A 27485-nucleotide genomic window follows, 5' to 3' on the forward strand; every position below is an offset into this window, starting at 1 on the left:
CATGAAAACATTGCAGAGAGAGGTGAATGGAAGCACCCTTAATACCTCACTACTGTTGTGAGGCCACACAACCCAATTATGTATGTGCTCACACGCTAACAACCCAGCTATCTCAGGGAAATCTTAGATTGTAGAAATAGAGTTTTAAAAAATACTTAAGAAAATCGTGCTCTGTAGCCGTTATCTTCAAGAGAAGCATGATGCAATGATCTTTAAAACTTTTTATATATAGCAATGACGAAAATAATATTGCTTGCGTAAGGTTTAATTGCATTGAGAAGCACCTGTGTCAAGGACAAGAAACTGAAATTCAAATATTTTATTATTTTGTATCATTTTAGAGGCTTAAGATATTAGAAAATTTTCATTCACATAATCATACAAACATTTCACAGAAACTTATGTTTTCACCACGTATTTATGCTAGAAAAATTTGCTTAATTTTATAAAAAATTACTTTTCAATTAAAGTGGCAGACTGGTTTACATTTTCCTTTCCCAAATTATCATGCAGCTCAATAGACTCTTGCACTGCCCTCTTAGTTCCTGCAACAGCATAGCTCCCCAGTGCAACTTACATAAACAGATTTTAAACTCCTTGTAAAATAGAGTGTAAGATTTCACAAAAACTTAGTATCTTAAAAAAATAGTTCCTCCTGGAACTGAATGTAGGAATTTCCACATGAAAATCATGCTGAAATTTCAGTTAAGTAATTTTAATTACTACACTGATTTTTCTACACAAAGACTACACACCACCTTAAAAATACCAGCCAACCATCTTCTGGTGAGATTCAGGGAGCAGCTAGTGCAAGACAGCTACAAAGACTACAGAAGTCCCGGCTATTGGACTCCCAAAAGCTCAAGACCAAGAAGAACTAATGAAAAAGCCTAGCAGCCGTTCTCACAGTCCCATTTCTCTACTTTTTTTCAGGCCTTGGCCATGGTCACAGCCTGATGGAATTCAGTTAAGATTCCAGCTGTGTGATCACAGAATGAGTAAAATATTTGCAAAACTACCTATTGAATTTGTTCAGGCTTTCCACCATAAGGCCTGTGGGAAAAATACAGAAACAACATGGAGAACATAAGACACAGCCTTAAAAGGTTACCTACCTGGACTGCTTCTGCTAGTGGGAATACCATCCACAGATTAAAAGATCGCAGAGAGAACTGAAATAGGAGGCAACTACAAAGGAATTCTCCATATCGATCTCTTTTGAAACAGTCCTTTATCAACCGAGCTTGAAACAAAGTTAGTTGAGCTCCATAGCACAGTATTAGGCCCATCTCCATGCTCCCCCTAGATGTAGAGTTTGAAATGTTTGGTGCGAAGTTACTGATGTTGTGAACATGGTAAGAAAAAGGATGACAGGATTAATTATGTCACTGTACATCTGATAGTGAAGGAGCCTCTAAAGCAAAGTCTTCTATTTTGATTTGTAGATTCATCCATGTAATAAATAAATAAATAGTCAGTACTGAGTAAACAGAATTCCTATTCTGGATGCCACTTTTATTGAGGACTGAACACTTCCAGAACAGCACGCATGACTATTGTGGGAGAATAAAATAGTAATTATGCAGCTTAGCACTTTTCAATCTTGCCTATAGTATAAACACTGTATTGATTTAACTCAATCACTTTATTTAAACTGATGCAATTTGTGCATGGACAGGGTAGGTAGGCATGTATGTAGAAAGTCACTGCCATTATCTAATATGAGGTGTATCTTAATTTTGCTTCACTGCAGGCTATTGAGTTTCACAAACCATGATGTTTAAGTCTCACCCCTAGTTCCTATACTATCTCATACCAAAATCACCTCCCACTTTTTTCTTATAAGTTTTAAAATACCTATATAATCTATTTATTTTACACAGAGTTCTACACATTTTTGTCTTTCAGTAAAATAAGTGAATCCCATAGATTTTTTTTTTTTTTAGGAAAAAAGTAATGATTTTGAAGACTGAAAATAACCTCCGAGTTGCATTACACATTTCAGTAAATCATTGTTTTTTAACTTCTCAGCAGGTGACAGCTCAAAGTTATTTACAATCTCATATTAATTCTGTACTGTATTAAGTAATTTGTTCTTAAATTTGCAATAAAAACCCCTACTATTAGATAATTATACCAGAGGTATAATAAGAATAAGAATATTTAATAAGAATAATAATAAGAATATTTTACAAGAAAAATCAGGCTGTCTGTTTATTCCAGTTCTTCAGGATCACTTCAGCTGCATCTAGTGTGCTGTCTTTCTGCAAAACAAGATATATCACTATTACTGCAAGTATGGAGTTCTTGAAAAAGAGAGTAGCAGTCATGATTATATCATCCCAAATCAGTATTTGGCAGTTGCATCCTGTAAGTATCTGTCAGTCAGTTTTTCATTAACAGTTATAGTTACAAATCTAGACTACCCAAAGTCGTCAATGCTGATTCCTTGCAAATATTTATTAGGTGTATTTAAGAGATACCATTTTTTCTCAGCATTCATACTATCAAATTTAATGAAAGCAATACTTCTTATATAAATGCCTGGCATTTATGCAGTAATGTACTTGGCAGCTCTATATTGGAAACATGCTAGCATAGTTTCCCAATCTTTACATGTACAGTCAGGATTTTTAAATCTCCATGCAACCATGTTATGCCGTGAACTACTTAAACATAATCCTCTAAATACGAGTAATCTATCCACTGGCCAGTTGTGTGGCTTGGCTACAACCTGGTGAGTCATACAAGTAGTCTTTAACTTGACATGATTAGTGCTGTTCATCCTGGGCAAGCCACATTTACAACCAGCAAGTTTCATCCTGGTTGTTACTGGCTCAGTTTATATCATAGTCTTTATACCCCATCAAAAGAACTAAGTAACACAAGCAGAAACTCCCCTTCATTACTGGTTCAAGCTGAGGCTCCTCTGATCTTTATACTAGAACAGTTAAAGAGTTGCACATGTTCCATTATGCTGACTCTGTTACAGAATAATCAGGAAACATCTTAAGAGCTGCGGGCTTATCAAAGCTTATGTACCTGTCCCCAAAGTCTTTCAGTCTTTTCAAGAACAGACTTCACAGGAGGAAGAATATGGGAAAAGGAGGTGCTCACAAAATGGCAAAAGTCAGCCAATTCACAAAAAACATGTAAGAGAACTTCCTGTGTCTTTGTGTTCTTTTGTAATTTGGAGCTCGTGTGAAACCCTATGTATTTTCAGGCAAGTGAGCTAAGCTTGAAGGTGACTTCTTCATTGTTTCTGTTGTTGGAAACTGAATGGGCATGAGGTATACCACCCTGCTATACAACAGTTCTCTGCTCTGGATTATAGAATTCACCTTAACTGATAGCATACGTGTGTCACTGATTTTCACTGTCACCACTGGTCAAGAATAATTTTAAAAATCAATAGAGTAAGCTAAAAAAGGGCTACCCACCCAGCTGTGTTCTGACAGTTGCCCTTCTTAGCCATGCCACCCACATTTATGGTTTAAAGCCCCTCAGCAAAAAGACAGTTGAAGCTACTTTGTGCTGAATTTTACACCAAGCTAACTTTCTGTTCCTAAAACCATCCAACTCAGGAGATCCTGGGTAAAATGTAACCATCAGTCTCTTGCAGATTTCTGTACTGCATTGATTTTAAAGAGTCTTAAGTCTTCCCAGGACACAAATTTACCTTAATGAAGCAAAAACGTATATATTTTTCAAACTGCCTTTTTGTCTCTGGACCACAGAATGCAGAAAGAGGAATTGCTGACAGCTTCTGAAACATAAACCAGAAATATTATTTGCTCATTTTATATCTGTCTAAAAAAAGTCTGTTTTAAGCATGATGATTTTACTATTCCATTTCTAGAACTCTCCATCCCAACATGTGAGGGAAAGACAAGGCTTGGTTTTGTAGGCACTAGCTAGGCTTAACTGAATTCAAATTACTTTTCTTAGGCAAAACATTTCAAAGGTACTTTTGTACAACTAGCATTTAAGCATGCTGAAAGAAAAGTGCTGGGATGTAACACAAACCTACAGGGTACATTTTCAGCGTATTTAGCAATATTTTAGCCACATCATTATCAGCAGTTACTATGAACACCAAGTATTTTGAATGGAATATCTCTACTACATTATTTAATAAGTCCAGTTGCACTGCTCTTGCTTTCAATAGAAAAGCATTTCTAAAACTACAGTATGACTAAGACACCTTACCTTAGATGTTATCATCCATTTGACAAATTTATAATCATAAGGTTGCTTTTCATCTACATCAGAGAGATCCACATCTAAAAAAATTAAATTTAAAACAAACATGTTGTAAGATTCCCCAGACTCCGTTGGGAAGGCACTCATTAACAGCACTTTATTATAGTTAATACTTAAGAATAAAAATGTATGCTTTTATTTTAAAATAGAATTTAAAAACTATAATATAACAATTAAAATAGGCCAACAGATTGAACCTTTCCATTCTGACCTGAGCACTTGCTTTCCATTCAAAGCAAATTCAGACCTGTAGCTTGGAAGAAAGCCATGCAGTACTCCAAGAAGTCCTGAAGTCTGGGTTATTGAGAGATCAGGACTGTGGAGGGTACTGAAGAGTGTATTTATTGCATGGACAGCAATAAACACTGCAACTGCAGTTTCCTCATCTGTGAAACTGGGGTATCTAAAATTTTCTGACACATGGTAGCACTGTGAGGTCCAGCTGTGTTTAAACATGTCTGCGTGAATGACATGTGCCATTAGGACCAGTTGATGAAAAATGTGGAACTAGAAAATGTTCCCCTGTGGGAATTCTTCCTCTAAAGTTACCATATCCTGAATTTCCAAAAGGTTTTGTAAATTTTGGTAGCATTTTACAGTGCTAGAAATCAGAATGCCTCCAAGAGCCTTCATGGTATGACTTCAGATTAAGAAAAACAAACAAACAAAACAAAACAGAAAGGGGAAAGCACAAATGGTACATACTCAGGATATTAAGCTAGGTGCATGGCTCTCAAACGTTTTCATAATCATAGACCTTTTGAAAATAGAAATTTTTATCTACCTCCTTTATCCTCCCTAAAACCTTGACAAAGCTTTGGAAAACACGGACAGTAGTTAGGATCACAAACAAAAACTTCGCCGAAGTTCATAAAATCCACCTCCCAGGCTAAGGTCAAACAGAAAATTTCAGTCCCAGTTAGTACTTCTGACAACATTATGCAAACATGAAATGAGAATATAGTTTAAAATGAAACTTGCATTTTTAGATTAACTATAATATTTACTTTCCACACCCTTTTTAATAGATGTTATACTAACTTAACGTAGAAACATCAACAATCATAAAGTATCCTCCATCTGGAATGACAGGCTTTAGTCCAACTTCTTGAAGTAGCTGAGCCATCCGATCACGCTTGATTTCCAGCTCTCGAGACAGTGAGTAAAAATAGCAGTCTGGGTCATCCATGCGTTTATAGTCTATCCAAAATGCTTGTGCCAAAGCCTCCTGCAAACATAATTAATGTTCGAAGTACTCATGGACACTCAGTAAACTCACAGACACTCGCACACTTCCTACTGAAATCACGTGGATTTTTCTTCGATTCTGGCCCTTATTAAGCAAATCAGCATATACAAATTACACAAGCTACATCCAAGTGTGTGTAATTTGTTTACTTTGTGCTGTGGCAACACCCAAAGCACCCAATCATTTGCTAGGCACTAATCATATACAGAAGTCACAGTCCTTCACACAAAGGTTTACAATCTGAATTGAAGCTAAGTTTAAATTATTGATAATAATATATCATAGAATACTAGAAACTAGTAGACAGAGATAATGCTCAGTAAAACAAGACCTTATTGCAACAACTTTTATTTGTATTTGCTAGGAAACCACTAAGATTGTGATGTTTTAGGCAAGAAGCAGCAGTTTGTAAGTAAAAGAAGAAAGAATCTGCAAGACTGTGATTTTTTTTTTTTTTAAATGTCTGGTGAGCTGATTAAATGTCTCCTCCTCTTGCACCCCAGAAGATGTATTTTGACAACTAAAAATTCTTTGTTGTGATTACTGTTTTATTACAGTGAGGCCTACAGTTTTGCAACACCAGAAAATAACCTCCTCTGCACCATCTATACCTACCTGTAATGGAGTTGGGCAAGTATACAGTGTATTTTGGTGAACAACTTGCAAATGCTTGATCAGGTTCTGGGGGCCAATAGACCAACCGAGCTAAGGGAAGAAAGCATGCATATGTCATACTTACAGCAGTGGTGTTACTAAAAATTAACACAGAATTAAAATTAGCCGATATCTCAAGTTTTTCTATTTTAAGAATTGGTAGTGAATTTGTTTTGATAAAGAATTAAGAAAAGACCTGGTTTACCAAAGTTTGCTGAATGATGCCATAAAAAAAATTTCTAGATTTGAGACAACAGTTATAGTTTCACTTATCCCTATCTCTCATAGGGCACTGAGCAAGCTTTTAACTCTTCATATAACAAGGGTTAGAAATCAAACTGAGCATTTATGAGGAATGTTATTCCTAATTGCTTTCGAATCTTTCCATCTCATAAGCTCCTGTGTCAAAGGTGGTTTGAGCATAAAACAAAAGCTCACTACTGAATCATATATGTCATGGTTCAGTTTGAATACAGGTGATGAAGAAGAAAGCCTTTAGCTGCCAAATGGTTAAATATTTTTGTTTACTTTCTGAAAGGTATTTTAAAGTCAAGCAAAATATTATCACTAAATATTTTACAGAAATATAAGCCATTCCAAAACATACCATTATCACCATCTGAAAAATATCACCACAAAACTGGAAACTTAAAATACGATAATATCCATGTTTTCTCCAAGAATCTTGACTGGTTTTGAACAAATCATACTGTGTTTATTTTTTTAGTATTGTTTTCTCACAAGAGCTTATTAATCGAGAGACAAGAAAAGAACTAAAACATGGGTGTTCAAGACAGGTCATTGCTCCAGCTGAATGCTATCTTCATGTTTTGGAGACATGGAGATTTGCCAGAAGCTTTAAAAAGACAGGTCATAGAAACGAAGACTTTTTTAGTGTAATAAATGCATTCTGTTATTTATATAACTGAACTCTTTTATATTGCTGCTTCTTACCTTCCAGCCAGTTACACTGTATGTTTTTCCAGCACTTCCTATAGTTATTGTTCTTTCCCACATACCTGGCAATGTAGCTGTATATAAAATAAAATTAATTGGGTACAGGTGCACTCACATATTCCATGTAGTTAGAAAAACTGTACTGTCCCTAGCTCAGAACTATATGTCGATATATCATTGCAGCATATTAAGCAAGCAATGAGAATATTCTAAAATTATAGTGATTGTAACAAATGAGAAAGGATATAGGGACCAATGCTTTTTGGCATGAAAAGAAGCTAAGGATTAATGAAAGGAGAAAGAAGAGGCAGAAAAGGAGAGGCACAGTTTGTGAAAACTACATGGTAGTTATCCTCAGCTAAAATGCATAATTATTCATAAGAAAGATATAATCTAAGAGGTGGCTACCCATTCATCTCAAGACAGCATTATTTCTGATGCCTGATAATAGCACCATATACAACATTAACTTAGGCACTGCAAGCCATGTTAATAGAATTGTCCACTTCAGCATCACTGGCTGTCTCAGATATCAGAAAAAGAAAAGAATTACTAAGACTTCTAACCCAGAACCAAACACCATAAGAATCAGAAAACTAGCAGAGTGAGTAAATAAATTATGTTTTGTTATATAATTTGAACAGGCCTGGGACTGACCGACAATAGCAGCTACCTAAGGATGTCTGCAGGGATTAAGGGACGCATGGAGGCCTATCTCTGTCTCTGTATTTGTATCTGCTAGGAGACCAAAACCCTTTGTTTCCTTTCCAAGGAGCTGACAGAGCAAAGGTCTCTTCCTGTAGTTTGCAAATTTTTTTCTGTACACTGCTTCAGGGGAGCTCTATTTGGACTCTTTAACTTAATTCATTTTCAACAAAAACAGATAAATCAAGACACACTTAAGTCCGAGACACAAAGTTAGACAAGGTCATACCACTACTGCAATTGCAGTGGTCAACAACATCCGGCTCCACCTCATTTGTACACTAGAACCACTACCAATGAATCTGTCAATTGTTAAATCCCCCCTCCAGGGAGACCAACGAACAAAGATTTTTCCAAATAAACCCACTGAATTTCGTAAGGAAGTTTTTTGGAGCAGTTACCTGCATTAGACATGGTATAAGTCTCTGCAGTTATTTGAAAACATGTATTGTATTTTTCTGAGCACTCTTGCCAAGGAGAGAAACAAAACAGCAGGAAAGAAGCTCATATTCCTGTTAGCCCACCCATATTCACTCAACTGCTCTGTGACCTTCAAAACAAAAAAGCAGTTTGAACAGATGCATCTTCTAGCTAGCTGGGTCAAGAGTATAGATCACTTCCTAAAGGCAACAAAACTAGCTCTCACAGACTGCAAAAAGAATTGAATTTCAAAGCTAATGCCCTCTAGCGAGACTGTTTTGCCACATAGTCATAGGAATTCAACCTTGGAGATGGAATGTAACAGCATTTCAAACAATAGCAGCAGCAAAAGGGCACAGCTCCATCGCTTTTACAAGCAGCAGGTTTTAAATAGAGAGGGAAATTCTTCTCTGCCATATGGCAACATCATTATATGACACCATAACCACGTTTGACTACAATGTAAAAACTAATGAAGTGCAAACTAACACATATAATAAGCCTGTTACCTGGGATGGCACTCAGCTAGTTAAGAGGCTTGTTCAGAATCCTCAGTTATGAGATGCAATCTCTAAATCTGCCAGTGCAACCCTAATCATTACTTAGAGGAGGTCCACGGTTTTACAGAAGTCAGGTAATGATGAGAAACATGATGAAGTGCTCTACGCTACAGAAAACTGCTTCAGTGACAGCACAAAGACTGCACTAATTTTATGATCTGTGGCTAGCAACCCCTGTTAAATTGTATTAAGGAACCACCATCAGACCCTGTAAATTGATGCAATATCCATTTTGCATCTCTCACAAAAAAAAGTGTCACTGCATTTGATGGAATATGTGGACGTTAATATGGAAACACAAGAGTTTTTTAAATAGTGAAATAACACATTCATTTTTCCTTGTATTATCTTTTGTAGACTTAAAAAAAAATCTAAGAAACTTAAGTCAAAAAGAACAGATTTTGTTTCTTTTACTGAAATAATGTTATTGTTTATAATATTACCCTGAAGGTTTTATAGTCATTTTGACACTAAATATGGTATCATGGGATCTGTTAGAGAATATGTACCTAAACCTAGCTGACTAACTGTCCAGGCTTTAACTTGCATTATTATTACGTGGTATTTTTACATTTTATGATAAGCTACAGAAGGCCTTTTGTTCAACTGGAAACGTTTTGGTTTGAAGCATTAAAATGGCAATACTGATACTAACAAACAATAGAGTTACTGTGTCTTAAGAATTCACCACCTGTCCACTAAGACAAAGCGTAACTGACAACACGAGTGTTCGGACCCACTGCCATTGCAAAGGAAAATGGATTACCTTGCACCACCCACAGAGGTTTTGGTTCTGAGGATAGGTATTTGCATGAACCACCTGCTAAGCCCATGAAGAAAGCTTTAATTTAACTCATTTTACCTTGCAATTGGGACGTGATAAGCCACACATGATCAGTTACTGTGGTAACTTGTCAGGATGCACTGACTCAGATTACTATCGCACGAATGTACCCAAAATGTTCCCCTTCTTCCATGTCTGCAGGTCTTCGAGAAGGTATCGCTATCAAGGCACCACAACAGCCATGAAATTAGGCCACTTTCAAAACAGACTCATAGCCTATGCATGGCCAATACAATCAACATACTGCAGCTGTATGATCAGCAACTGTGTAGCTGAGCTAGTAAGTATTGCAAGGTCATTTAGATATAATTTCCTTTTTACTATTTATAAGATTCAGTTTTTACAATGATGTAGCCCCCACTAATGGAAAGTTTCTTTTATTGCCACTCTACATATATGGAATTGAAGCATAGAAGCAAAGTTATTCAGCATTCAACTTGTGGTAAAGCCAAGAAAAAAGCTAAGCTTTTTCATGTTTAAGTTATATTTATGTCTCTTGATTTCATTGTTTAATCTCAACTAGATGTCTCTATTGCACATGACTGAAATGTGCCTTCATTATGACAATAAGTACATCATAACAGATAGTTCATGCAAGATGCTACCATCAGAAACAAAATGTCTGTACACATAAGAAGGAAGTTTTGGACTTTAGCCAGCTCAAATACATCAGCAGATCCAAACCAAGACCACCACACTAGAAACTTTTACATAAATACTGAGCTGGAGCATTACAGGATTGGGGAAGGAGTTCAGTAACCTGCACTACATTCGTTCTGAGACAATGGGAGTGATTCCACTAACTTCAGTGAAACTTGGATCAAGAAGTAAATCAAGAGGGACAGGGACATAGCATCATATTTGGTTTTCTGGTTTGCTCTTGCAATGGTGCTTTACCCCTGTAGCAATACTGCCTGAAAACTTCAGCATGTTTCACACTGCCCATGCAGCGACTTACTTCATTGAATTCAATGTCTGTTATTTAACACTGTCTCTCCACTTTGGAGGGACAGCGTTCATGCACTATCACCGCACTAATCTTTACGGTTTTTTTTTTTCTTTTTATGAGTAGAGGAGCAAAAATCCTCATTATGCATTTCCCTCATTGGTTATCTCTAAAATGCTTTGAGAAGGAAGTTTTAATCCCTGTTCCTTCAATTAGTTCTTCAGCAAAGCACAGTCCAATATACATACATGAACAGCAGTTCTACTTGTCACGGCCAACAAAATAACTGAATCAGGATGGGATATTCAGATGATCATAACTGATTTATGAGCATCAGTCCCACTGGTTTCTACGGATATGTGCTCCAACGTCCCTTAAGAGCTTTTGGAAATTCTGTTTGGAAATTATTCTTTAAAATGTTTTTCAGAAAAGGGAGGGGCTCTCCTCCTTAGAGTCTAAACATTGTAAAATATTCAAAGCTTGAAGTGTGAGCTCCTTCCAGCAACCATTATCTGAGAGGCACGTTTACAACATTATTCCACAACCACTTCTAAGATGCCACAAAAAATCAGTACCTATTTTAATGTGTTTATTTCCTTTATACACCAGCCATTCATACACCTCATCGCTGATGCACAGGGTATCATGTTTAATACAGAGATCAGCTATTACTTGGAGCTCTTCTCTGGTAAACACCTGGGATACAATAAAGTAAGGGACAATGCATTAATTATAGTATTTAAGGCACACTCTGAAATTACAGTAGTGTTAAAGCAGGACTCTTACCTTGCCTATAGGGTTGTGCGGGGTATTCAGAATAATTGCTTTTGTTTTGGAATTAAATTTAGTTGCAAGTTCAGCAGGATCTAAGACCCAATCAGCACTAGATGCAGAGTTTCCACCATTTTTCTAAAAAAAAAAAAAAAACAAACAATAAATTTATGCATTACTTGAATACAGCATGTTACAGCCTAAACAGAGATGTCCAACTTGTCACCCTCAGACACCTTCATAACCATACTTGACAACCTATCCAATCTGTCCTGCTCTCCTGGGAGAAGGCACTTCCAGGAACAGGCAGGGGTGCTAAGAGCAAAGTAAATTATTATGACAGTGGCTGTCCTCTCCTGGCCACTGTTTGTCTTAAAGTCTCCCCAGGAACTGGCTTCCAGGATCTGGTTACACACATGCTGATTATAACAGCGTGTAATGCAGGAAGCCCAGTCACATGACAGGGGAGTTTATGTTCTTCCCAGGCACTAGAACAAGTGTGTGCATGCTTAGCTGGAAAGATTGATCACCACTGGAGAGATTCAAGGTCTTTTCCTCCTCATTGTTCATATGAAAATGGCCAAACAGTTAAAAAGCTGCACCCCTGAGGCTCTGGAGTTGCTGTGGTATTACACAAGGACAATGCAAGTTTGGGCCAGTTGCTACAGAGAACAAAGACCATGGCCACACTGACTTTCTGACACCTGCACATTACTGGGAGAGGGCCAGACCAAAAAACAAGGGTGTGAAATAGAAAATAATTGGAGGAACCCCGTCATTCAAAACGTCCCTAGAAGGAGGGCACCCAGATGAACAGTCTCACCTACTCCCACTGCAGTCCTGGAGGTTTTGTCACTCTGTGTTGTTCTGATTCCGTGGTGTTTGTGGAACAGTCCTGCCTAAAGAGCCCCTTAGCCCTCCCCATGCAAGGCTGCCAGTCACCCAAGGCAACAGTGACAGGATCAACACTTTGCATCCAGAATAATCCTTGCAAGCTCACAGAATAATGCCAGCAGTACCAATTTGAAAATTAACCCATATCAAAATTATTCCTTTTTACCAATAAAGGAAACAGTAATTCTCGTATGTATAGCAAATGTCTACTGCATGATCGCTCCTTATTTAGTAAGCAGATTTTGAAAAGAAATTATATTCTGTCATTGTAGGAGTTGCTGAAGGGATCAGAAATCAAATCTTTTGAAAACAAGCAGATACAGAAATTGCACTGATATGTGATCCTCCTTCCCTTATTTGCACTGAAAACATTCTTTGATAACATCCAAAAAAGGAATTTTGATCAGCTTTCAGAATGCACAAATTAAAGTAAACGAGAAACATTGTCTCACCTTCTCCAACACTAATAAAATATCTGCTTTGGATTATCATTTTCTCAGACTTACACTATAGCAATCTATCTCATGTTTATATAATTGGATATTATAAAAAAACACCATACAGAAGAGCATCACCTAGATGATGTTCAGCAAACTGTATTGAGTATGGATGAGAAACTTTACATGACAAATAATTTTTAAAAAGCTACTCACATATCTCAGTGGGATAAAAACAGGCTTTGCACCCGCCATCTTTACCATTGGTTCATAAGAGTCATAAAATGGCTCTATTATTATTACCTGAAATTACAATCATCAGTATCAGAAACAGAGAATTTACCATGCATGATACCATCATATTTCCAGATTTACTTTGGTGACATAATTTGATGTTTCTGGCACTCCATCCTGATCTAACATTGCAGAATGTTCCTCCTTTTAGAACACCATATAACAATGCCCTCAGTCTAAGTGTAATAAGCACTACTCATTTTTGACAACACACGCAGGCTGTTCTTCTATAGTTACACATTACAACTATTAAGATATAGTATTAGGAATTCTTGGGTCCTGCACACAGATTTGAAGGTGCAAGGCAAAGATGGGAGACAGCAACAGCAAATTGTTGAACCACAGAACAGCTGCCCTGATTCTGTCCATAAAATTCCAGGATTTCCAAGTATCTAGAAATCTCAGAAGAATGACTTACGTCCTAAAATTTTATCTAAAGAAAAGAAAAAGAGGACAAATTCAAGCAAAATTGTGTAGAGGCTAGATAACAGGAAACAAACAAAAAAAACCCCCAAAGGCTAATAGCAGACAACTGTTAGGAAAAAAAAAAAAGAAGTGAGTATCAGAGCAACGGAAAAAGAAGAAAAGATACAGATGAGAATACATTACACAAGCAACACCAACAAATCACTGAAAGCAAAATGCATGACAACACAAAAAGTTCTTGCCCACTACAGATACAAATATCCCCCTCAAAATGACTTTTAATATCATTGACAAAAAGGCAGACATCAGTAGTGAAGGGATGAACCATCACAGCTGGTACAATAAACTAACAATCCTTTCTTTAAAGGACTTTTTTGCTTCTCTGCTACCTATGCTGCTACCATGCAATGGTCCAAAACAGAACGTGATACGCAATGGTTATTCAAACACCAAAAATACTTTGCGCCACCCTTAGTCTTCTGTTGCAGACAACAGCCCACAAGTTTTCTCAAATAAGAAATCAGTGTGTACTGTGTCACCTAACAGTAATAGTGATAAACAAACTGCTACAGGTACCATAAGTATGAAAGAAAGGGGTTTGTATGTTGGTGAATGATAGGAAGACATCCAAAGGATAGTGTCCTGATCACAGCTACTGAAACTGTAAGTCAGATGTGCAACTGTAACAAATCAAATTAATGGAGATCAGAAAGAAGCCCCAACATTAACTTATATTTAAAAGGGGATGAATAAAAACCAGGCAAATTCTCATTTCAGTGAGTATATGTGAATATTTCAAATAAAAACTTACTTCATCTCCCTCTTCAATTAATGCCTGTATTGTACTAAAGAGAGATCCATAAGCTCCCACAGTCACCAGGATATCTGTGAGAGGATCAATCTTTCTTCCACAAACTCTCTCATACACTTGAGACAAGGCTTTCACCAGCGACGGATGTCCCTGTTTAAAGCAAGCAAATGCAACTGATTAGTGTGTTCATGACAAAGTACAAAGCCTATGTTTGGTGGTTTTTTTCTACATATATCAAAATAATACATTTTGAAATAGAAAAATACAAGATGAGTCCTCAGTGTTAATGGCTGTTAACAGGTAGCATGTTTTGAAGTTTTTGCACATTAGGGAAGAAAAGTAGCTTCAATTCATTCATATCTACTGGGAAATTCTTTTTGTATATCTGATGCTTTTTAATTTCTATCTTATTATCACATCTCAGGATAGCTCCAAGTAGCCTATAGGGGCGCTAGGGCAAGAGACAGGAGGAGAGAAGGGAATACTCTGACACCAATTCATCTCACCCCTTCTAGAGTCTCTTTCCCACCCGCCCATATTTCTATCTGAAGCTCCTTCTGTTTCTTTCCTTATCTTTCAACTGAAAATTATTTGGTGCAAGGGAAATCTTTTTATTCTGTTTATACACTACTGATAAACAGCACTTGTGATCAGAATGATGATTCATATAATCATATCCCAAATCTCAGAGCACCATTCACCACGTGTGTCCCTACAGGGACATGGTGGTTAATGTGCACTTCTCAAAACGTGCAAAGAACAAGAAAAGCAGCATGCAACAAAGGTCATACACAACATGGAAATAAGAAGGCACAATTCTGTTTACTCAGGAAGACTACAGGTTCCCTGCTGTGAAAATCTTTTTTCTTTTTGGATACTTGGTAGAAATAGAAACCAGCTCCTGAGAAAATGCAACTATGTAACAGAAGTCCTTCTCTAAAATATTGAGCGTTGTACCTCTACACACAAGGCATAAAATCATAAACCCTTCTGTAAACAAGAACATTACCATAAATTAAGGCTTACAAGTCACTGTTGATTCAAATGACAGCCATTTCTTGCCACAAGCGTGTCAGCTACGCAGGAATGCTGCACCACGCAAGTCACGTTAGGTCACTCTACAGGCCACAGCCCTACAGTCAATGAGAGGTCCAAGCGCTGCAGAGAGCTGAGACAATGTCTCAATTATCAGAGGATGTGCATCATTCATACTCATCCCTCCCACATTTGCTACCACAAATATTTGTGCTCAAAAACCTTAGAAGTGCCGAAGTTTGTAGAGGAAGTGCAAAGGCTGAAAATGGGAATATTGGTAAAAATTCCACTTTAATTACTATCTACAGCATAACATATCTCCAAACATTCATAGTTATCATAGGAATTATCAAACTATTTGGAAATAAAGAAGAAAGTGAAAGAAGTAAATATTGAATAATTGCATGCATTGGGAAAATTACATTTATGGCTGATTTGTAAATTATTTTAGAGAATCAGTCTGTGAATATTTGCCAGAGGGTAGACTGTAGCCCATTCTCTCTGTAGCCTTTTTCCCTGTGCCAAGGCTCCTCCAAAACCTTGCCTGCCTGGTGAGCAATGACATTTCAGGTACCTTACTGTGGCTGATGAACATCCTAATGCTTAGCCCAGAAGTTCACTAAACCCCACCCATCTTTTGCATGTGTCTGCCACTAAACAATTGCTTTACACTTTCAAGTTACACAGATATAGATAGATAGATAGATAGATTTTCTCCTTGCAGAGACTCTGCACACAACTAAAGGTGATTAAACAAAGTGACCCAAAGAAGGATGGTAATGAGGTTCCATTCACTGGGGATTTCTTTTTTTCTTTTTTTCTGTTCTTGTCAGGGCCCTGAGCACCCTAATGGCCTCACCTGGGGCCTCTACCCAGAGCTGTGCCCCTGGTCCAGGGGCTCCATTTAAGTGCTACGCAGTAGGGTTGCTGGTCTGCAATTCAGTTACAGCCATGCCTGTACCTGGCCATAGACCCTGTTGATCCTGGCCCCTACCTGTAAGACTGATTCTGTGGCTTGACCTTAGACCTGTCTGGTCACCCTGGACCTGGCCAGTGATCACTGGGTTACATCTAACTGTGGTTAGCATTGCTGGGCCTGACCCGTGGACTGACTTCCTGGCTTGACCTCAGGCCCACCTCACCACCACACGCTTGCCTGGTGATCTGGGCTGACCTCAGCCACCATCTCCGGGCCCGCCTTGCTCAGGTACTGTGAGACTGGGCTGGTGAGGCCTCCACCCTGCTTGCTGCGATAGCTTCTCCTTTAGGGAGCTGCTGGTCACTGCTGCTCCCCGTCAGTTCTAATGCATGCAGATTCTCAGAGAACAGGCAAAAAGTTATGTTGGAATATATACACAATGATGCCACAACTACCAAACCAATTGCTGGCCTACCAGTCTATACAATATTTTTCTACCACTGTTGCAAAACATAGTCATCTAGAAAAATATTAGACAGACTCCTTAGGGTCTTGAGGCAATACTGACAGATGATTCTCAGCCGGGCAACATGGTTTATCTTTACCACAAAATATAAGAAAGACAAACCAAACAAGGAAGTGGTCATACTAAAACATCCTGCCTTGGACAATGATAAATGCCACACACTCACACCCAGCTCAAGACATAAACTCTACAAGCCGACTTACAGAATGGGCAGTGACTATCTTCCAGGGGAAAAAACTTACTGTTTTTATCACTTCCTAATCTGCACTGAAATCTACTAGATGTTATGGGTGAATCTTTTCTTGATCCTATAGGCACTGTCTCAACTGGTATCAAGTATTTCTTTCTCATTCTACTGTTATCCTATCTGATTCATGTTTACACTGACCAAAATCAGAGGTAAATGTATAATTTACACTCTTTAAACTGTGAATTGACTCTTCAGAGACAATCTATCCCACATGTTCTCTACCATTTTGCTCTGACTGAAGGATTCTGCCTTGAAGAAGCCTACTCAGAGGATGTTCATTAGTAACAGATAAGGCTACTAGATCAACTTAATTTGGGACATAACAGTATGACCTACAGATAAAACTAATTTAAAGCAAAGTGTCCTGGTTCCAGCTGGGATAGAGTGAATTTTCTTCTTAGTAGCTGGTATGGTGCTGTTTTTGGATTTAGTATGAGAATAATGTTGATAACACACTGATATTTTGGTCGTTGCTAAGTAGCGTTTATACTAGCCAAGGACTTTTCAGCTTCCCATGCACTGCCAGGTGCACAAGATGCTGGGAGGGGACACAGCTGGGACAGCTGACCCAGACTGGCCAAAGGGATATTCCACACCATATGACATCACGCTCAGCATATAAAGCTGGGGGAAGAAGAAGGAAGGGGGGGACATTCGGAGTGGTGGCGTTTGTATTCCCAAGTAACCGTTACGCGTGATGGAGCCCTGCTTTCCTGGAGATGGCTGAACACCTGCCTGCCAATGGGAAGTAGTGAATTAATTCCTTGTTTTGCTTTGCTTGCACGCATGGCTTTTGCTTTACCTATTAAACTGTCTTTATCTCAAACCACAAGTTTTCTCACTTTTACTCTTCTGATTCTCTCCCCCATCCCACCATGGGGGAATGAGCGAGCGACTCTGTGGGGCTTAGTTGCCGGCTGCAGTTAAACCACAACACAAAGTCGATTTTTTTCCCTGTGGCGTGTTCTCCACTGAACTTGGGTCCTCAAGTTTCACAGTACTTACAAAGCCTCGTGTGTACTGGTTCAGTCTGTCAACTGCCGCTGCCTTTGCCAGCTCTTCTTTAACATAGCTGGGAGGGGATATATCAGGAAGGCCTTGACCAAGATTAACAATTGAGGGATCTGCTGCCACCTTTGTAAATTCAACCCTGAAGGGAACAAAACATCTTAAAGTTAACATACCAGATAAAGTTATCTCTTCCTTCATTAGCATTAAAAGGCAAAAAAAGTATTTCACTTTGTCAAATTCACAGCAGTGGAAACAGGTTTAAATAGAGTGCTCACATGGAGAGGAGGGGGCTGGGACAATGGTAAGTAACCACAGGAGTCAGAGGGAACCCAATAAAGGGTTGACTTTCTGCATCCACAGAATAACTTTCCTGCCAGCAGAACTGTGCTCAGATGTGCACACACACAAACACACAGTATCGCTGGATATAGGCAGAAACGGAACACTACTCTCTTTGCAAAATGAAGTAGACCTACTAGAACAGGCACCCTAAATGATTTAAAGGCTAGATTCTGTCAAGTGAAGGTGTCGTTTAAACTATCCAGTCACCTCAGATTGCTATAAAATTTGCTTTGTGATTTTAGGCAACAGACTGTTTCAGGCTGTTCATTAACTGTTCCTAGTAGCCTGCCAGATGCGAACATTAGGATTCTTGAACAATTTTTCTTTTCCTCGCTTCACAGGTAAGCTTTCCATTTTACCCTTTCCTCACTACCCAAATGTTAACAAGACTTAAAAAAAAAACCAAACACCAAACAAAACAAAAAAAAAACCCCACATAGCATCACAGTTCTGTCAAAAATCAATACAAATAGCTAAAAATGAGTTTGAAGCTGGATGACCAAAACACCTTGCGTATATATACATGCATATGCATACAAGTAATGTAAGCCCAAAATAGTGTTTTCAACAACTAACAAAATCCCATATTTGCCAGTGATGGCAATATTGCTTTGAGACCAATTTAATACCTAGAAAAAAATGTATTAAAAATAATGAAAAATTATAAAGACAAGTATAACGCCTTTAAAAAGAAATCTGACTCATTTGGTAAACACAAATCAAGTGTAATTGAAATACATTACTCAACAAAATTAACGTTTAAATTTGAAAGTCAGCTATACTACCATGCCCAAGAGTTATACTTGTCTTACATGATTTACCAGATGAAGAGAAGCCCAAACCTAATATTTAAAGCTCAAGAATAAGAATTAGTTCACACCTTTAACAGAATTTGGTTCATTGCTTCTAAGCAGGTGCCAAATATACGGCATATATATATGGCGCATATATATATATAAAAACATATATCTTCAGCAGAGATAGAAAGTGCTATGTACCTTCTTAGTGGCAATAATTATCAATTTGGAAAGAAATATCGGCCAAATATATTTTCTGAAATTTGCAGATATTTTCCTTTTACTTACCACACATTGCTATCAAGGCCTTCAATTCGTCTTGTGTTTTTGTGTCTGAAGGCCATTGTCTGCAAGATCAAAATATACAGACAGAAGGGGTTTGTTAAGAAAGACAAAGCACTATATTGTTGGATTCTGCATGACAAACCCTCCTTCCTGCTTTCTCAAATATACCATTGCCAGCTGAATTTCAGTAGTTACACAAAATTATAGACATGTTCTTTCATTAAAGCTTCTATAATAGCTTGAATTCAGACTAACAAGAAAATACACAAAAATGTCCTAAGTTCTCATTCATCACTATCTAAAGCCACTGAACTTTCAGCAAGGATGGAGCAGGGGAATAATTTAGCTCAACAACTTTAAAAGATGACCTAAAAAGAAAAAAATAGGGTACATACATTCTTTTTCTTTTCTATCATATACTAACAACTTAAAGACTGTTATTTCTAGCCCAATTCCTGCTCAATCCAGCTTGGAAAGTGTGCATTTTCTATGTAATTTTATTTGTTAAATTGATGGGTAAGAGGAAAACAGCAAAGACATTTCCTATTTTCATTCAGACTTTTAAAACTTTAAAGTATTTACTTACAACACAGCAAAACCACATTGGAACATGTTTTTGCTGTATATTCAGACCTTCAATTAAGGTCTTGGAAAATTGCTTTAGAATAGACTTTCAATGAGTATTCTCTGTAAAGGCAGAGAAAAACTTATTGATAGTTGTGGTATTTTTAAGCTAAAAAGAGAAAAGAAAGTTAGGGAGAAAAACAGATTTATTTCTATGTGCAAGCAGAAAAAGCGTAAGCCCATTTATATCTTTGCAAACCAGCTTGATACTGGAAAAAAATTACATAAGAATTACATAGTCGCTCAGTACTCCGGACACTGTTTCTTTGAGTCAGACTACTTATTTTAGTGACTTTTACCACAGCCAGCGATTGTTATTGTCTGAAAGATTCAAAAACCACACTCTAGCTACCATACTCTGAGAAGAAAATGTCTGCCTTACTGTTACACTCCAAGTTTCAACTTTGAACCAATAGGAAAGACTCATAGTAGAAATATTACACAGGCACATGTTTGCACTCAACCTGTTTACAGTAACGAAGCTACCATATACATAATGATTTGAAGAATGGAAAGCTACAAAATTAAACAGATACTTCTCTGCTCATATGTCTTCTCTACAGATCTGATTCTGACCTCATCTATGAGACACAAACACCAGAGGAATTAAGCACAGGACACCTTTTATTTGTCCTCAGGAAGAAAACCATTAAGGTAACTAGACAGGTAAAGTTGTACTTCTTGACACAGAACATACACCATAGTTCAGAAGTTGTTCTGACCAGATAAACTGTACTGCATCTATTTAAAAACACACACACAGTTTAGAAGATTAATCCAATTTTACAGTGTATGTCTTGGTAAATATTATTAATATTTAGCTGTACTACATAAATACAAATAACACAGGTACTACTTAAACTGAGCCACACACACATCTTTTTTCACATGCTAGACTACTTATCGTTCTACAAGGAATAAGAAGTCTCACCTTCAATCTTTCCAGTTAATAATGAGAATTCTGTATGCTGCCATTGGGTAAATTTGTTCCCTTGAGCAGCTCTTCTTGAAGTTGTTTCTATTTGCTAAAACCTAAAGGCTTATCAACTGCAGGACTTTTATAATTAACTGTAATGTAAATCTTAACTGCATTAAGTAACCTTCCCAAGCTAAAAATGTATTGACAAGTAAAATAAGCCTTCACCTTACAGCTCTCATACTATTTTAAGTTTAAATATTTAATGATTCAAACCTCCCTATTTATTTTTTTCTTGTACCTTGAAACTCGTTTTAAAACAGAATAGCTGGACCTGCATTAGTTTTCAGGTTTTCACAGATTCAGCTTACAGTGGGGTTCAGGTCCACCTTATTACTTTGAGAAAGCCAACCAATTAACTGACATTTTAAATGACACCTTAAGTAGCATTCTTTCTTCCAGAATGTCATGAGAATTCTTAACGCTCTTTTTTGTTTTAGCACAGTTACATCATCACTGGATAATCTTCAAGCCATTTCTAGGTGCCGGGCTAGGATTTCCATGAGTTTAAGATCAGCATTAAGCAGGAGAGGTATGTCCTCATCGAGCTCTAACTCTGACTCCCTGCTTTCCCTAACACTTTCTATCAGGGAATGCACCTGATAAAGTCAGGCGCTGCTCGTATTTACCTTTCTTCCTAATACAAAGAAACTTGTGATTAAATAGAGTGGCAATATGTTTAATAATGATAGAAACAAATACTTTTACATGGTGCATAATTAAATTGTGGAATTCAATGTCAAAAGCTACAACTGAAGCCAAGATCTTAAGAAATTTCAAAAAAACAGGATTAGATTTCAGCACATTTAGTGAGAATATCCAGCTCCATTAAACAGAATACAAATACTTATAGCATATGAAAAACTGACTCAGGCAAAAGCTGACCTTCAAAGTAGCTTGCACGCTAAAAGAAACTTCTCATAGGGGCAAAATATGCTACAACTGCGCAGTATAATGGTTTGAACATCTGTTTTGAAGGATCTGACATGTGCTTTGGTTGACCCAGGTTGCTGACCAGATGAACTGTTATGACCTGGGAACACAACTTACATTCCAGTGTTCTATATGCAATGCAGAGTGTGACCTCTAACCACCTACTACGTTGCAAAGCTCTGTTTTCCCTAAACAAAACTGAAGACTTAAAATGAAGTTACACAATCTTATAAGCGGTTAAGCTGGGAAATTGAGAAGATTCGGTATAAAATTGAGGTACTTATATACCCCTTGTTATTGCAGCATCAAGAAGCACCACTACACTCATTTCATTAAACAAAAACTGAGATACAAAGAAATTAATTGACTTACCAAAAGTCTGTGATAAAGCTGGGATTGAACCTGTCCCCTGTATCTTAAGCTCTAGTGCCCTAACAACTAGGCAATCCTTCTGGCCTGATAGGTGCTAGATGTGACTTTAAAGACTGAAAAGGACACACAAAGCAATAATCACCAAATTCTGTTATGCTAGTGTGGTTAAATATTTGACTGATTCAAAAATCTTATCTTGTTCTTGATATTAAATGTTTGGATCACTGTAACAAGAAATAAAGAAAATACAGCTAATGCACATATATTGGCAACATCGCAAAATTAGTGTCTCTCTCAAATATTACACAAAATAGTTTTATCTATGAAGCTGAAGGAATACTTACTGCAGAGGCTGAAAGTTTGATGGATCTGGAAAGCAAATCTGTTCGTAGTTGGTATGTTCTAATGCCAAGGCAACAGAAGCTTTGTGAAGCAAAAAGCATGCCTGCATAATAAGTAAGTGCCCTGAAAAAAACTTACAGATTCCACGAATTAGTTTTTACACATCACTAAGCAATTTTAAAAGATAAGATCCTTTTCTCTTCCCTTCAATGATTTTGTTTCATTGAAATAAGTTCTAGTAAATTATTACCTTATCACATTTGTAAGCATAGAGGATGAAACTTTTTAACCGACAGGGCTGCAAAATGTTTCTGACCGTCATCTAGAAAGAAGGTTTCCTCTATTTGACAGCACTGATCTTTTTCTTGAATGACAATTAAGACTAAATGCAATTCGAGGTTCAAAGTCTCTGTTAGAATTGTGAAAATGTGTTTGTGTAACAAAAATTGCCATTACAATTGCCAATTTAGACAGAATAGAAAAAGAGGCAGATTTTTTAAAAGTCACACAGCTTTAAAACTGGTCTTCATTTTCAAGTGTTTCAAATCAGGTATTGTGAAACAGATAATTAAGATCACCAGTCACGCTGGAGAGGCAGGCCTACGCACTTTATATAACTATACTAAGTTTCACCACAGCGACTTGGCAAACATCAAATATCTACCGTGGCAGAAAATAGACAGCTAGAAAGGATGTTCTGTGTGGAGTAACAGATCATTCACTGACTAGAGAAAATGTGCCCTGTTAATCAATAACTATAAAAAAGAAGTAAGAGCTAGTACTTCAGGCAACTACTTCCAGAATGTATTTTTAAATATATATATTGGATGACATTGTCAAAATGACTGGTATGTGTAAGAGAAAAAACATGTAATCCACAGACCTGTGTCAGAAACACGGCAGCCACAGCAGTATAATTATTAACGTCATTTTCCATAGTTTACTCATTAAAGAATAGATAACCCCTGCCTCTCCCCAGACTTTGCTACATGAAAAGGGGAAGAAAACAAAAAAGAAAGAAAAAACTGTACTATTTGTATTAGAAACAAAGGAATGCCATTCCCTGTTAAAACAATGCCACGCAAGCCTTGCAGGCAGAAGTAGAGAATGTAATTCAATATCAAAGTAAAATACGATTTTTTCATTAAGAAGAATGGATTTAGTCCAATGAGAAAGTGTCCTTTACACTTTCAATGTAAACTAATAGAAAAGGTCAACCAATACTTCCTTTTAAGGATGCCTCATTGAATGAGTTAAGTTTGAAAAGTACGTTGATTTTGCCTTTCTCTTATTCCAGTGCTACAAACTCAGTCTCAGTTCTGAAATTAGGGTCTTTCTCACACAGTGTTGATTTGTAGCTAACTCAATTAGACCCTCAGTAATACCCATGTAATCCCATTGCATTTAGCAATCTGCAAGTATACAATTCATTGATGCTTCCTTTACAAGAAGAAACACTGGCAACTTCCTCAATTCTGCTGGCCTGAGGACTAGCAAAAACAAACAGCAATTAAATCTTTGACACTAGTCAGCAGATACTCTGGAAGACACAAAAGAAATATATGTTTAAAAAGACCTGTAAATACATTTTAAGTTACTTTTAATAACAGCACTTAGCATATTTGATATAATCTTTGATGATAACTACGTGAAATCAAGAAGATTGTGAAGGCCTCTGTTTCTCTCCTTGTGTATGTTTACAAAAACTACTTATGTAACATACTGATACTATCTTAAAATACCACAATAGCGCTATTCTCCCAGGGTCAGACCAGAGACAGGATTACTCTTGCAGCACACTGCGAACACTTGGAGCTGTTAGCACAGAGGGACAAACACACCTGTCTTTGCCTGTTCCATTTTGTATTGAGGAGTAGCAAAATTAAATAAGAAACTTGCAAAACTTACATGCAAAACTAACTCGCAACTTTTGTAAGAAAAATTATTAACAGCTGTAAATATTTCTAGCATTAGCGCCATGCTGCACTGAAAGGCAGTGTGGTATTTGACAAGCCATTATTTGACACAAGGCAATCATACAAAACCACAACATAGCATGAGGAGCAGTAGATCTGTATCACTGTGGCATGGACAACCTCTGCAAGTACCTGACGTAAAAAATGATATCCACCTTTAACACCACAGAAATGTAGAAATTGTGAAAACTTTGAGGAACACAACAGAAACAATACTTTGCTAAAGAGCCTCAGTGAGGAAAGTCAAGGCATGAGCATGTAACATTTGTTCCACTACATTTCAATCTTTGTGACACTTTTCCAGCGAATGGTGAACACCGTTTGTTCAGACTCAAGAGCACTCAGAGACAAGACTACTGGCCACTAAATGGGAAAGCCTCCTATAAAATACTTTTCTGACTTTTTTTTCATCCTAAAAAATACCTCTTCTCTCTTCTGCAACACTGAATACTTCCATTTAAGCTACTCTAGGAAGTAAAAGCAAAGGATGCCTTAATATTACCAGATACTCTCCCACACTGATCTCAAAAAAAAAAAAAAAATAGCAAGAGCTACTGTGTTTTTTTTCCAAACACACACATTCCCACTATAATTGTATATGACATGTTAATACATATCATGGGCTCAAGAGAATTATTTACTGTTACTTTTAGGATGAGTGCACACTTAATTATTACCTTTGTATGTGTTTTGGCAATGACCAAGCATGTATAAGACATCAAGGAGAAGTTTTATAATGTCCTAAGGTAAGTTTTTCTCATCAAGCTAGAAAGCGTCTTCCAGCTCATGAAAGTTATACAGTGCTAGGCAAACCCTGTTTCAACTCTCTTAAAAATTTGTAAGGTTCTTCGAACACAGAAAATGCACTGTTTTTTGTGGGGGAATGAAATGGTATTAATTTTTTCTTTCTTAGTCTTATTAATGTCTCTTTTCTCAATCTTGGAGCCAGGCACTGGCTTTTTGGCCAAGAGTCGTGTCTTTTAAGCCAGAAATTAACAGTTAGGAATACTTTTCATCCCATTCTAATTTTCTGTGCTCTGAAGAATTCATGCTTTAACTTGTAGTCAGTCCTCCTGGAATTCAGGCTTGCACAATCATAGAGAAAGCAGGAAGAAGAACACATTAGGGAAAAAATGATAACGAATGACTACTCCTGCAGCTTCCTATTCTTTTAGGGAAGTGAGAAGCAAGGAAGGCTACTAGAAAGGTCAACACAGTAAATGTTTTTTAGTGGGGCGGAGAGGAAGACACATTCTGGTTGCTAATCTGGTTTAAACTCAGATTTGGTGATTTAAACTAGACCAGAAGATACAATTAAAGTTTGTCATGGGAACTCTATGAATACATCTGTGTACTAACAATCATTTAGCTCATGCTGTGCTCTATAATCACTCCAGCACAGATACAACCTCTGACTTGCAGGCTCTTCTGCTCCCTTCGCAACAGCTGCCCAGCCTCCTGGTCATACAGTACCCTGACCTCAGATGCTGCTGCACCACCAGGGCATTTTATGAAAAGTTACATATTTGTAATCCATTGATTTTTTTCCATTTGAAACTAAAAGCCAAATACTGCTGCCCCTTCATTTTGAACTTCAGTTATACCATCTCTATAAAAACAATGCCTTTGAGCTTGAAAGGCTTCCAGTCAGACCCCTTAAGCTGCTGCATTTCTTCCATGTAACGAGTAGTCTTACTGTGCAGCCTCAGCGACAAACATGGTACTAGAAACGCTGCAAGCCCATCGGCCACCACAATAATGTAAATACAATCCCTGTTATATTTGTGTTGTGTTTAATATTTGTTGGATATGCAAACCTGGAAAATGTTACACCTCAGCCAAACTCTGTGAAGCCTTTGAAAGCCTGTCTCTTTGTATGTGTCTAGAGGATGAAAGCTTTAGAGAAAGAAAGGGTGCCATCTTACCGAGGCCTCTCCGAAACTTATTTTTCTACCATCTAAAAGTAATAAATGACATGTCAAGCCAAGAGAACTGTTGCTAAAACTGCTGCACTCAGAGAAGTTGGGTGTTCTTATTACAGGCACTGAACTTAAAAACTGCTGTGTGTGAAGGATTTGTCGCAGTAGTCAACATTTTGTCACTATTTCTAGAATCTACACGGAACAGAGAAAACTGAGCACGGAGAAATAAATTTTACGATATGGAATGAGGGGAGGGATGAGGTTGTGGGGTTTTTTCCTTACTTTTTTCCCCTCATACAGCAGCTTTCCCATTTAGCTACTTCATACCGCGCTGCTGCTTTCACTGACGCCCTCTACCCGCGCATATTTTCAGCCTGAAGCACGCCGCGTTTACAGCACAAAGTTTGCAAGGCCAGAAACTGCCGGGCCCTTGCAAACCCCCGGCCCTCACCGACAGGCCCCGCGTTTCAGCAGAGGGGAGGGAGCCGGCCGGCCACGGGCCGCCCCTGCCCAGCACCGCTCCGCATTCCCCGGGCCCGCGGCACCGGCTCCCGGCCGCTCTGAGGGCCAACAAACGCGGCCGCCCGCCACCCCGCAGCTCAGGCTGGGTGCTGGCGAGGCCCAGCCCGCCCCGGGGCCGCTTCCCCCGCAGGCCCTCGGCGGAGACAGCCCTTGCGACCGCGCCACCACAACTCACCGCCCCAGCGCCGCCTCCCCCGGCCGCCGCGCTCCCGCCCGCGAAGGGAGGTGCGGAGCCGCCAGGGCGGAGCTACGCTCCCGTCTCCCCGCCGTCCGCGGGCGCTCCCTTGCGGCGGGAGAGCCCTGAGGGAAATGGGGCAGAGGGGGCCCTTCCCTCATCGCCCCCCCGGGGCTGGGCACCGACTGGCCGTGAGCGGCCGAAGAGAGCATAGAGCTGCCACGGGCTGTCGGGCCTCGCTCCTGAG

At 38.2% G+C, this 27485-nt stretch overlaps 1 protein-coding gene across 4 annotated transcripts; it reads right to left on the reverse strand.

Annotated features, from left to right (window-relative positions):
• Nucleotides 1-304: 304 nt before the first annotated feature.
• KYAT3 (kynurenine aminotransferase 3) lies at nucleotides 305-27340 on the reverse strand. Of its 4 annotated transcripts, none has more exons than XM_087733551.1 (14): nucleotides 27239-27340; nucleotides 22646-22776; nucleotides 19400-19458; nucleotides 17967-18111; nucleotides 14232-14381; nucleotides 12917-13003; nucleotides 11385-11507; nucleotides 11174-11294; nucleotides 7121-7197; nucleotides 6128-6217; nucleotides 5305-5491; nucleotides 4210-4283; nucleotides 3680-3766; nucleotides 305-2264 (listed from the first exon to the last, which is right to left on the reverse strand). In XM_087733551.1, exons 2-14 carry the CDS (start codon nucleotides 22742-22744, stop codon nucleotides 2202-2204), a joined length of 1362 nt encoding a protein of 453 aa, XP_087589677.1. In that variant the 5' UTR covers nucleotides 22745-22776; nucleotides 27239-27340; the 3' UTR covers nucleotides 305-2201. The 4 variants fall into 4 exon arrangements, with proteins under 4 accessions (XP_087589677.1, XP_087589676.1, XP_087589678.1 ...); XM_087733550.1 differs by having other exon boundaries at nucleotides 22646-22766; nucleotides 27239-27337; XM_087733552.1 differs by lacking the exon at nucleotides 27239-27340 and adding an exon at nucleotides 26824-26843.
• Between the last annotated feature and the right edge of the window lie 145 nt (nucleotides 27341-27485).

The sequence above is a fragment of the Nipponia nippon genome, unplaced genomic scaffold, assembly GCF_047370975.1.
Source record: "Nipponia nippon isolate SJK-2023a ecotype South Korea unplaced genomic scaffold, ASM4737097v1 scaffold_5, whole genome shotgun sequence".
In the NCBI taxonomy this organism is placed as follows: Eukaryota; Metazoa; Chordata; class Aves; order Pelecaniformes; family Threskiornithidae; genus Nipponia; species Nipponia nippon.

Coding starts and splice junctions, on each gene's coding strand:
- KYAT3 (XM_087733551.1), bottom strand. CDS start 22,744: ATGCTTTTTGCTTCACAAAGCTTCTGTTGCCTTGGCATTAGAACATAC. Junction 7,198..11,173: donor AAATAAACACATTAAAATAG/GTACTGATTTTT, acceptor TTTTATATACAG/CTACATTGCCAGGTATGTGG. Junction 4,284..5,304: donor TGTTGATGTTTCTACGTTAA/GTTAGTATAACA, acceptor TAATTTTTTTAG/ATGTGGATCTCTCTGATGTA.